Source organism: Arachis hypogaea, chromosome 4, assembly GCF_003086295.3.
Source record: "Arachis hypogaea cultivar Tifrunner chromosome 4, arahy.Tifrunner.gnm2.J5K5, whole genome shotgun sequence".
Classification (NCBI taxonomy): domain Eukaryota; kingdom Viridiplantae; phylum Streptophyta; class Magnoliopsida; order Fabales; family Fabaceae; genus Arachis; species Arachis hypogaea.
In genome coordinates, this window is record NC_092039.1 from 5,153,705 (window position 1) to 5,167,334 (window position 13,630).

Genomic DNA, 13,630 nt, shown 5'->3' on the forward strand with positions numbered 1-13,630 from the left:
TTGATTCACATGGTGGTTTCCTTCGGATTGTAGTTACAGTGGGTAGATGCATGCATGCACATTTATGTGAATATATTTCATCAATTTCGAGTGGCGAGACAGCTATGGCATATTATTCTTATATATCGGCTGCTATATTTATATTTAACTTGATGATGAAATGTTTGTTGGTCGCTATCGATATCAATAAGTATATATGAAGACAATCAATTAATTAATAATTTTTTTTTATTACAGAATCGTTTTTAATATTTTTTGAAAGGTTCAGAATTTAAAATTTAAAATAAAAAATACTTTAAAAAATTATCTGACATAATTAGTTGGAAAAAATTGGTTCTCGAGTTAAAATTTTTCCCATATATAAAGGGTGAAATAATAATTAATGGACAAGTATTACCTTATGTTACTTGTTTTGATGATTTTGTATTATGGAGTGCACGAATATGTATCTGCATCTAACTTGATCTCACATCAATATATATCTAGAATATTTTTTATTTTTGCATATTGTTATTATATCCAATTTAAAGCCACATGCTCCTCTAATGTAAATTGTATGCCTTTAAATTTGTCCCGTATTAACTCTTGCAAAAAACGTGTTCATATCCACGAATCTTAGTTACTATATATAAATCTTATATTTGTTATATTTGGTGAACTAAGCTTCACTTGATGAAGAAGAAATAAATTTATAGAACGCGTGGAAGAACACGGTGGTAAGATTAATAAAAGAGGACAATCAGAACAAAATACTAAGACCCCATAATATTAATTCAAAATCTCTATTATGCTTTATTCTAGCTAGATTTTCATTAATTTTAAAGTCTACTCCCCAGATTTCAGCATATTTTCTAAAATTGAGAGGATCTTTCCAGACAAAGTAAAAAATCACGACAACATAAATAAAATTCTTTTATGACTTTAATTTTACTTTGTGAAGGTATATTTTCAAACCCATTTTAGAATGTGGCTTATTAAGAAGACCCCAGCGCCCAAATATTTTGTCTTTTCTTAGAGTTTTAACATTGTTTGCATTGCCAATTAGATCATTACCTCAATTAAGTTTGAATGATTTTAATTTAAACATTTAATAATTCAATAATTTAGTTATGACCGAAGAAAATCTAATGTACTAAAATATTAATAGTTGGATGAATTAAAAGAGAGAGAAAAAGAGTGAAAATTGAGAGAAGAAGAAAAATAAATTTTTCTCATTTTAGAATTTTTAAATGAATGAAAATAAAATATTAAAAAAATATTTAGTAATTAATTTTATGTACTCTTTATGTACTCATACTATAATTAATTATCATCAACATTAAATTAATAAAAAAATTAATCTAGATAACAGTTACACCAATAATTCTGAGATATATGTCATACTATATATATTATTTTTATTTTTTTGTGTCATATTATTTGTGTTTACTGAAAATGTCATTGTCTTGTATATGTTACTAAAACACAGAAAAACATTAAGTCTCCTATCACATAAATCTCACAAAAAAAGTATAGACATAGATTTCCATAACCATAAAGTAAATTCAACCCAGTAATTTATATCCAACAATATTTTGAGATGCAACTTATATACGAGGACAAATGAAACAATAAGAAAAATTTCACAATTTAAATGTGTTTGTGTGTGTGTTTTTTTTGTTTTTCAGGTGTGGTGAATAGGATACTCAACCTCCTCTTTCACAAATATATGATAATATTCGCTCAGTATTATTTGGTTCTTTCATTTTTTTTTCTTCTATCAAAATTATTTCTGATAAAAATTATTTGTTAATACTAAAAAATTGTGTTCTATCTATGTTTAATTTTGTTTTTGGCACGGTGAAGATGAAGTTCATTCCTTGATCTTTGATGAATCTTATCTTTGTTAATAGACTGAGTCGGGCTTGTGATAATCCAAAATTGTTTGATCCATTCACTCTCATACACTAGGCTTTTCCTTAATTGCGGCCTCATGGCCAAATATAAAATTTAAGCTTTGGATCAATTAGTTTTTGTCCATTAATAGATAAGTTATGGTAATATTAAGCCTTTCCTTAATTGCGGCCTCATGACCAAATATAAAATTTAAGCTTTGGATCAATTAGTTTTTGTCCATTAATAGGTAAGTTATGGTAATATTAATATTTGTTTTCGTAGCTCAGTTGGTTAGAACAGCCGTTTAGTAGCGGGATAGTTGTATTATGCTTGAAGCCCGAAATACAGCATGATTCTTTATGTTTATACGCTGCGTCTAACGCTAATGGAATCTTACAGTGATGATTACTTCCTCCACTGGTTCTCTCTTCTGTCCCCATCTTCACAAGGCAGAAAAGCAAAAGCGCAACAACGCACACATTAAAGAAACAAAAAGGAAATAATAAATAAATAAACAATAGCAAAAGCAAAAGCAGACACAAGTAACACTTCAACTATTATTCCTTCTTTCTTCTACACTTCTCCTTAGTTACTTGGCCAATAATAATCATCTGTACCATTTTCATTATTATTTTCTCTAAATTCATCGTCATCACGATTTTGTTGTTTCAAACCATTATTGGCTAAAATGATATCACTGGTAACTCAAGTCATTATTCTTTCATCACTTGTCACCCTCACAAGATCACAATCTAGTACCTGCAGAAATTCTTGTGGCGACATTCCAATTCAATACCCTTTTGGAATTGATGATGGATGTGGAAGTCCTTACTACAGACACATCCTTCTCTGTTCTGACTCAGGCAAGCTTCAACTCAGAACCCCATCCGGGACATATCCCGTTAGGAACCTCTCTTACGCAGATCCACACATGGTTGTCACTGATCCATTCATGTGGACTTGTCAGGACGGTGAGAGTTTTCGAGCCACAAGGCCATTCAGTTTGGACACAAGCACACACTTGAAGCTTTCAACACAGAATGAGTACATATTCTTGAACTGTAGCGACGACAATGTAATCATTCAACCAAAGCCTATGTTCTGTGAGCACTTTCCTGAACACTGTGATTCATCTTGTGATAGTGCCAGCTACCTCTGCAGGCACTTACCACGGTGCTCTTTCGCTCTCACTCATACTTCTTGCTGTTCTTACTATCCAAAAGCCACTGAATCGTTGAGGTTGATGCTCAAGTATTGTTCTAGTTATGCTAGCATTTATTGGAGGAATGTTGGTGCTCCTCAACCTTATGATCAAGTTCCTGAGTATGGGATCAGGGTTGATTTCGATATACCGGTAACTATGCGTTGCCTTCAATGCCAGGATCCATTGAAAGGTGGTGGAACTTGTGGATTTGATACTCACACTCAGAGTTTCACGTGCCTATGCAAGCAGGGAAACTCCACAACCCATTGCAAAGGTAGCTTCTTTTAAGGTTATGTTTGTAATTATTAATTTTGTAGTTTGCTTGAATAACAAGTTTATTAATTGGGTGTGGCAGATTATAACATTGCACAGCACAATAAGAGGGTCCAAGTGATTGCAGGTAATAGAAATAAGTTAAGAATAAACTATATATAAACATTAGATTAGTGTTAATTAATTAGGTTATGTTTGAAATGTGGGTGACATGCAGGGACAGTTACAGGTGTTTCTGCGGCAGGAGCAATTGGAATTGGAGCTGGTATTTGGTACTTGAAGAAACTGAGAGCTACAGCACCAGTAACATGTGGAGTTCAAACAAATGAGAACCGACTATTCTAAAAAACATACGACACATCTATAGTTTTTATTGGTATAGAGTTTGCTTCCCCAATTTTCCTAGTTTTGTATTGGCATCTCTATGTGATTTAATTATGTCAAGTTTATAGTATAAAAGAATAAATTATTTTTATTAGCTGCGAATCTGTGATACTACATATCTCCAAATATTTTGTGAAACAGAGCACTAGCATATCTGTTCAGTAATATATCTCTAGTAAGAGTCTTATAATAATTATAAAGTACAAGATCTAATGACATTGTCATTAATTTATTAGTTACTTGCTTCTTAAGTAATAATAAATAATAATCACCTACAAATTAACAAACTAATTAATGACATTGTTAGTATTAGTATATTCAGGCATAGCTGCAGATACCGTAGACGCAGGAATCCCCTTTGCTGCACTTGTTACCGCAGATTCCACAATGGTGTTTATCCACCATATGATTCACACACTTTCCTTTGCAACAAAGCTGGGAGTACTTGCACTTCTTCCCACACCTACCACAGTTGTTTCTGTCCGTTGACACATTCACACATTTTTTATGGCAACAGTCCGGCCCTTGGCTCCCGGCCACACGACAAACTCGTGGGTACTTATTGCAAGTCATCGCCCCACCAACACCGTGGTGCCCGTGATGGAACCCTTTGGTGCTGCGAAGTGACGAGGCTAATTCAAATTGTGGTTCTAATTCAGCCATGACCAAAGCCGTTAGCATGGCCAAAATGAATAACAAGAAGAGTACCATCTGAATGGCCTTCATAATAACGTATTGTATATGCGAAATAATTGATGTTCAATTCAATTCTTAGTTAACTGAAGTAAAAGGGAGAAATCAACTACAATTTATAGGGAGAAGTTCAGATAAAAATGGTCTAATTTGACCTGCACGGCATGAACTTCAATGCTCTATGGGTTAGTAACGAAATTAGGCTTTCTTAATTACTTGTAATACAAGTTAATAAAGTAAGTTGGAAAAATAATATAATATAATGTAAACTGAGAACCGTATTTTAATGTGTGTTTTGTTGATAGATATCGAACAGGAAATATTGAACGGAATAATATTATATTCTATATATGTGCTCTAATAAGTCAAGTTGAGGATGTAGTTTTTTAGTTTCTAATGAATATAAACTCAAAATATTTAGTTGCATGCAGTGAAGCATAATTAATTAAGGTGGCTGCTCCTTTTTTTAGTATAATTAATCAAGGAAATTAATTAAATATGTTGTTTTATTGGAATAAACCAAAAATTCGTTACAACGCCACTGCTCCTTTTCATTCTATCTCACGGTCTGACCTTTGGGTGGAAAAGGAATATAATTAATTAAGGTCAACAATAACCAAAGATGTAACATTTTACTTTTAATATTTGTTCAACTACTTTATAGTATTTTAGATCGTTTTTATTATATAGAATATTTTTTACCGAATAAATGACTAATAAATCCTTCTAAGAGACCATTGTTATAGAATTCAAAAATACTTGCTAAAAATAATGAATTTTGTCTGCCGTTGAATCTTTTATTTTGACTCTCTCAACTAATAGTCTTATAACATCTTTTTGCTAAATTCTTTGTTCTTTGTTGAAAATGATGAATATTGGCCATGTATTATAATTAAGTTTCAAAGGTTGGATTATTGAGTTTTAGTTGGATCTGTTGCTAGTTTTTTTTGGAAAGATTCTTGTTTGTACATGTTTGTTGATTATTAAGTTTTATTCAAGCTAAATTTAAATTCTTAACATTATCAAATCAAGAATGGAGAATATCCTTATTATTTTATTTCACCAATAATATTAAAAAGAAAATAATATAAAATTATCTTATTTAATTTAATATTTATTATATCTAAAATTATTTATTTATTTCAACAATAATAAATACACAAAATAAAAAAAATTGGCTATGTTGCACTAATTTTTATTATCTTTTAAATATTTTTTGTTTGAGAATATTTAATATCTAGATAAACATATAAGATAAGAGTTAATTATTTTTTTTTTACTTTAAACTTATACATAGTTTTTTCCATTGTAAATTTGTAACTTTATTTATTATTTCTAACAAAATATGAAGGTAAATAGTCAAATAATATTGATTCAACAACTAAGAATAATAGAAACTATATAATTTTTGTTCTCTTCCATTGTTTTTATTTCATGGAGAACGACAAAAAGTTGATAATACACTCTTTTCTAATATGTAAACATAAATAACACAACTAAAAAAACGAAAAAGTCTAAGTACTTTTTCCTTCTAAACAAAACTAAAGGACCTCTTATTTGATCTATTATTCTCTACTTCGATAAACACCTCTCTAATCTCTACTTAATTTATAAGTAGAATTTACTATTAGTGCATGTCCCTTTGAGACATGTTTGTTTGTTGGTGCACTTGGTGCAACATTTTCCAAAGTGTTTCTCGTTAGTTTTGAGATTGACACACTTGCCTCCGCAACATGTCTTTTTATGATTGCATTTGTGTCCACACCTCCCACAATTATTTCTGTCACTTGTAAAGTCTATGTTTTTGTTTTTCTCATCACATTTTTCCCTGTTTGGTGCCTCGGCTGGTGCTTCGGCTGGTGCTTTCTCAGAGTGGTTTGGTGCCTCGGCTGGTGCTTCGGCTGGTGCTTCCTCAGAGTGGTTTGGTGCCTCAATTGGTGCTTCAGAATGTGCTGCTGTTAGTGACACATTAATGACCATGGCCATTATTAAAATGGACACAAGGAAGAGGATCTTGAATAACTTCATATTATTCTCTATGTTTGTTTGTGTTATAGGAGATCGATATAGATAGATATAGAAGAGAAATGAAAATCGAGTAATGAACTAATGAGAAGAGCAAAGATGTTAGAAATATTTATAGTAGATTGAACCTACTATAAGAAATTTTATTTCATGGAGTAGTCATGGCCTCTAATTAATTATCATAAATATAAAACTGCCGTTTTTTTTATTAATTACGGATTAAATCAATAGGGTAGTGGAAGTTATTTAAGTTTTTGTTTTTGGAAAATCAATAAATATCTATTGATCTGTTGAAATTGGACAAGGAAACATACATTAGCTTCAGACTAAATATTAATTACGAATCAAATGAATCCATAGTGTAAAGGAAGGCATGGTATTTTTTAAAATAATAAATTAAATTAAAAACTAGACAAGAGAAAACAACAAATTAATTATTATATTAATTCATATAATTTTATTAAACTTTTAATTAAATTTTTATAATTAAAATTTTGCAATTAACGTTTTGTACTAAATATGTTTTAACTATATTCTTGCTAATTATCTTTTATTTAAAATATGAAATATGAAATATCATTAAAATATTTATTTTTATATTTAAGATATATATAATGTATTTTGAAATATTCTGAAGTAAATATTTTAATTTGTTTTAAAAATCCTTCAATAAGAACTTAATTAAAAACATTAATATAAGAATACAATTATAAACTTTGAAGTAAAAAATTTAATAAAAGCATAAGAATTAACAAAGTATTTCTATGTTTTTAATTGGTTGTATGCTAAGAATTAAGAATGTTATATATATTATGTTTATGTATATTTTTTATTTTTAGTATTAAAAATGATTAAACGAAAATAAAAAAGATGTTATTTATACTATAGAAAGAAAATATAAAAAAAATAGTATAAAACACTGTGATGGATTAAAGGAAATGTACATAACTTAAAGACATCACATGAAACGGCCATTAAATATGGTGCAAACTTAAAATTAACGAATTATAATACACGAGCCTCAAATGCTAAGAAAAAGTTACATTCAATGTACATAACTTATAGCTAAGACATCACATGAAAATACCATTCAATGCATATTGGTCAACAGGTAAAATAAATGTGAGTTACATTAGGATATAAATTATAATAAATATAATTAAATATTATAGACTTTGAAAAAATAAATAAAATATCGACTACAAAGTACAAACTCCATTAGTACTTGTATCTAATGTATAAGTCACAAATTTATTTTCTACTCCATTGTATATGAACTCAACCCAAAAATCAGATAGAACAAGTTTTGCTATACTAAAATAAATTTTGTTCCGAACCTAATCCTTAGGTCCCTTAAGCAGCCAAATTGCGACCCGATTTTTTGGTCTTTCTGCGGTCAAACCGGCCAATCCCGAATCTCTTAATCAATATTTAAACTCAGATATTTTTTATTTTAATCAAAAAAATAAAATAAGATAATAGCATAAATTATATAAAAGAGGTTAAGGACTCTTTTAGGTATGTTACATACTTCTGACTCTCAATTACACTTCTTAGAAGTTAGATCTATTTTAATTTAGACATGAAGTGTCTTTACTGCTCTAAAAAGATCCGATTTCGTCATTATCAAAGATCCGGCGAGTTTCTAATTCTCCTTTCAACCCGTACCAAATGAATACAAAAATTAATAATTAATTAATTATTTGTATAAAATACATATTAAAATATAAAATATATATTAAAAAATAAAAAATAAAACATATGTATGGTGATTTTTTTTATCCAATTGAAAAAATTATTTATTTACTAGTTTACCAATTTTTATATTTAGTTGTATTTTTGTAGTGTTAAACAAAAAAAATATGTGTGCATTTAAATAAAACAAAATTTATAAAGTTTTTAGTAGTTATGTGAGTCAAAATAAAATTTTGATTATCTATTTTGGCACATTTTCATAGCCAAAAAAAAGGTAAAATAGGTTCATTCTTGTGACTTCAAGATACGAAAATGGGAGAAAAGATGTGGTTAACTTATGCAATCTACACAAACAAAAACATGAAAGAATATCTAGTACATTTTTGCTAAGGTTTGAAAAACCAAACCACTAATTGAATCCATAGAGTTAAAAGATTCAAATATTTAAAAGTTTAACTAAGATTAATCGGAGATTAAACTGGAATGATAAAAAAATATATTTATATATAAAATATATAATTTATTATGAAAAATAATTTTTTTATTTTATTATTTTAAATTAGTTAATCACTAAAAAATTATACTGATCTGATCGCTTAACCATTTAGTTTTTTAGTTTTTCAATAGTTAACTGTCAACAAACTTTTATCCTAATCTAGACCAATTTAATAGTCGATCTCTAATTAACCTATTTCGTCGAGTTTTTAAAAGAATGAATTTCGTAGCCTCTAAATAAAAAGTGACTTAAATTTCAAAATTTTTTTCTCTAATTTTCACTTATATCCTGATGGTATAATAAAGATTTTTGTTTTCATCGACATAATTGTTGGACTTATAATGTTATCTTTCCGTGTTTCTGGTAGCTTGATGTATAAGTTATTAGCTAGTTAGTTAGTTTTGGTCTTTTGGATGGTATAACAAAAATTTTTCTTTTTATTGACATAATTGTTGGAGTTATAATGTTATATCTTGCGGTGTTTCTGTTAGCTTGATGTACAAGTTAGGTAGTTAGTATTTAGTTACGGACGGTTGAGAGATCAGTTTGGTTAGTTAGTTTGGAGATATTTATCCATTCTAACTGAAACAGTTGGTTTGCTCATTTCACGAATTCTAACTCTGTTGCTTTCTTCTTAGTGGCTCTAATGCAAGCTCAGTTTCTCTCTCTTCTCGTTCTCCATTTTCCATCCCTCTTAACTTCTCTTCTTTTGGTGAATCTTAACTGTTTCACATACATAAATTGGATTATTGGGCTCATACATAAATGGTTCTTTTATTAGTGAAACTTAACACTCTTTAACTTATTCCTACAATTTGGAACAATAATTTATAATGAAGTACATATTATCTGAAAAACAATCAATTACCTGTTGCACTTAACAACAAACAGAGGAGATCGGTATTTAATTATTTATGGTACAATGAAATTTTAAAAAAAAATTACAATATTATTACTATAATTTCACCAAATTAAATCATACTAGTCAATGCAAAGAATAAAAATGAATAATAACTAAGCATAGCTGCACATGCCATAGACACAGGAGCTTTTGGAATCGCACTTGTTGCCACATTTGCCACAGTGCTTCTCATTAGTCATTTGGGGATTCATCATGCATGTTTGGTCTTAATTATTGTTAATTAGGATAAGATTACATGGATGAAGACCTTAACTGATTACTTAATCCTACATACCGGTTTATTAGTTAGGTACATACTTAGGTGGTCTGCATTTAATTTACGGCCAAAACCCGAATTAGGCTTGTTCGTTGACAATATAAGAACTTCAAATCTCGTACATACTTGTTAGTTACGTTGAAATTATATTGGAGGAGGAAACGTATATATCCAAAATAGATAGATATTTGTGATGAAACAACTCTATATATATAGGAAATGAATACATAATATACACTTCAAATTAAATATATTGATTACAAGTTGTGGTAATTATTTAACAAACTAATAAATCTATAGATCGAATGCTAATCACAAGAAAAACTCAAGCTCAGATAGGTATGATTTCTATGAAATTCAGAAAAGCCGTTACAGACGCACAGTCGCACATACCATTGTTGGTTCAAGAAAAGTTAGTTATAAATTGGCCAACTTGTTTGAAGACAGCTAGCATAGTATACCGGTATACGATTTTGACTTCAGAGTCTGTTACTGGGCCATTTAACCGTGCGTTTTTCGTTTCTTCAAATAACTAATTAAATAAGTATAGTTTGGACCTTGGACTTTGGACTTTGGATTTTGGAGTTTAGACCATGTTATTATTTTTGAAAGGGGTTTGTTGTATAATTTTTGTTTGTTAAATATTATTTTTTAATTTATATTTATATAAATATATTCTTGAAATTTTTTATTTAAATTCAAGACTAATTATACATTAAGATAATAGTATTTATCGTCTTAATTATATATTATTTTCATATTTATTATTATATATTATTATACAAATTTCTTAATTAAAAAGTGAATTAACACTAGTCACATTATAGTATAATAATTAATTCTTTTCCAATTTTCTTCTTTCTCTCTTGACAACAATTAAATCCAAGTCTGGGACCATTATTTATTTCTTCAACATAAGAAAAAGTAATTAACAGAGAAAGTGATAGAAGAAAATGAAATTGAAATTTACCAGAATGAAAAAGTGATGAATTGCAAATAGAAACTTACGTAATTATTTGTCCCTCATCTACTTTTTCCATCACATTTGTTAATGATAAATAAGAATTAGTGGATTAATTAAGTAGTGATTAGTTTTTGGACTTTGATTTATGCATTATCTAATGCATTTTTTTATTTGTGAAAACTAATTAATTATATAATATAATGGAATATTATTTAAGAAGTAGTGTTTTTTAATCTGTATATGGAGGTTACAAACTTACAATTAAGGGAAGATTAGAAGAGGGATCATTTTGGTATAACTATTTGGATGCCGAATTCTCTTATAATCTTTATGTAGACTAATAGATTGATAGACACGAAATTTACTATTTTAATTATTGAATGTGAACAATAATAATAAATATATGTAAAACTAGTCAAAATAATATATATGTATTGTATTTTTAATAAATGATAATAAATTTAAATCTTAAAAATAATAAAATTATAAAAGAAAATAGTTTAGAAGTAAAAAGTTATACACTAAATTTCTTTCAATTTCTTTTATCCCTTTTATTTATATAGAATAGCTAGATAGTTACAAGAATTATACAAAAAGTGTACCAAGAACTTTTACCAAAAAATTCTATGGAAGTGAAACAAGATAAAGTACTACATATTTTAATGTTCAACCAACAATATTATGATGATGAAATGTGTAGATAGATCCTTTTATGAAAGGCTACGTATAACACTTGTTGATGCTTATTCTAATGCATATTGAAAATGCATAAAAATATAAAGAGAATAAATATTATATTTTATATAAAAAATCTTTTTTAATTTTTTTATATTTATTCTATATGCTATGCGCATTTTCAATCTGTACATGAGTTCGAGTTTTAACACATAAGTTTTATTTATACTGACGTAATTAATATTTTTATATGACTAATTACATGAAACATGTTGATTTTATTTTAGAGAATACCACAATTATTTAACTTATTTTCCTGAATTGACAATTGAATAATCCTTTGGATAATTTCATTTGTTACTCTTTTATCATTATCTGTTACTTATTTTTTTTTTAAATGTAGGTATTTGTAATTCTAATTCATCTAATAAGAGATAAAGTTTATTGAGGAAGTAAAGCTCTCAATAACAAATTTTTTTAAAGTAAATCCACCATCATGTCTCTGATATGTATCTTTCTGTCCCCAAGACACAAACTCATGCACTTCCATGCACGATTTCAAAATAAACTACATTAAAAAACAATAATGGAGTAGATGCATTCATTTATTTGATAAACAAATTACAAGCTGTACTTATTAACAACAAACAAACATTAAATTAAAGGAGATATTACATTTTTCGTACAATTAAAGAATTGCAATAATGTTACACAATTCAAATTACACCAATTCAGCAGAGAAATAACAAATAATGCAAATAATAAAATGTTATACAACACCAATAGCACTGATCAAGTTGCCGCCACACACATTAATTAGGAGAAAATTCAGGTGAAGTCGACGTAAAGTTGATATCTGAGAACCGTTTGATGAAAATTTAGTCAAATCAATCAAATTATCTAACGACTCTCAGGTATCAACTTCACGTGAAATCGACTGCACTTGAGTTTCCACCCATTAATTATTCCGAGTCTGTTGTAAACTTCTAAGCATAGCTGCACAAGCCATAAACACAAGAGCCTTTGGAATTGCACTTGTTGCCGCATTTGCCACAGTGCTTCTCATTAGTCTTTGGATTGATGCACTTACCTTCACAGCATATCTTGGAATATCCACATTTCTTCCCACACTTTCCGCAGTTCAATTCATCTGTGTTGAAGTTGACACACTTGTTGTTGCAGCAATTAGGACCTCCACTCCCTCTTATGGTATAGCAAACCTTTGGGTTTCTGTCACATGTCAGAGTTGCCTTGCTGCTTCTCTGAGACAGGAACCGGCTTGTTCCTCTCAGAGAATTTGGTTCCTCATCATTCTCATTAGATTCTACTCTTGTTGGCATAGTAATTGCCAATGCCATTATTAGCATGGACACAAGAAAAAGGGTCTTCAACAACTTATTCATTTTCTGCTCTTGAGACAGGAAAGCTTGTTGAAGTGATTGTATTTGTTTGATCTGATTGTGATGAAGAATGGATGTGTAATTTGAAGTATTTATAGGAAACCGGGGTTCATCAATTTCGGTCTTACTCTTACATAATTATTTTATTATTATATATAAGATTACACGCATGAAGCCATTACCAGCTAATTAATTCTATAGTTAGGTACTTAGCTAGGTGGAGTCTAAATTTTACAGCGCCAAAGCTCGAATGTTAGGCTTGGTGGCAATATCATCAGAAATTCAAACTTGATACAAACTTGTTATCAGTTACGTTATAAAGGAATATGATACACATTAATTTGAAGCTTAGTCGATCGAATTACGTACTGTGTTAATTCTTAGTGAGAAATCGATCAAGTCGTATTCATCGTGTGCCTGATTTCTTCGGAAACTAATTCGGTGAAATAAAGCAGTTATAGTAGGCCGCCAATTGAAGTTATACGAACAAGAGAGTATACTAATCGGACTTTATAGTTTGTTACGGATCCATTTAATTTAATTTGAAGAATGTTCTGCAAGTAACAAATTTGTTTTGGATTAAGTTGTGTTAGGCATGAACGAGTCAAATATATGATACCAGCAACAAGTAAGGATACCACTTTGTCAATTAAATATATATAAATTTAATTTTTATGTTGTCTTGTGTAAATTTTTTTTTTTATAAATAATTAATTATGTATTGTCACATTTGATACTTAAAAATTATCAAAATGTATAAATATATAA

At 28.9% G+C, this 13,630-nt stretch overlaps 1 protein-coding gene across 1 annotated transcript; it reads left to right on the forward strand.

Annotated features, from left to right (window-relative positions):
* Positions 1–2,409: 2,409 nt before the first annotated feature.
* On the forward strand, positions 2,410–3,838 carry LOC112795936 (uncharacterized). The gene is made up of 3 exons (XM_025838154.3): positions 2,410–3,353; positions 3,435–3,479; positions 3,570–3,838. The coding sequence occupies exons 1-3, from the start codon at positions 2,564–2,566 to the stop codon at positions 3,695–3,697; spliced, it is 963 nt and encodes a 320-aa protein (XP_025693939.1). The 5' UTR covers positions 2,410–2,563; the 3' UTR covers positions 3,698–3,838.
* Positions 3,839–13,630: the final 9,792 nt, after the last annotated feature.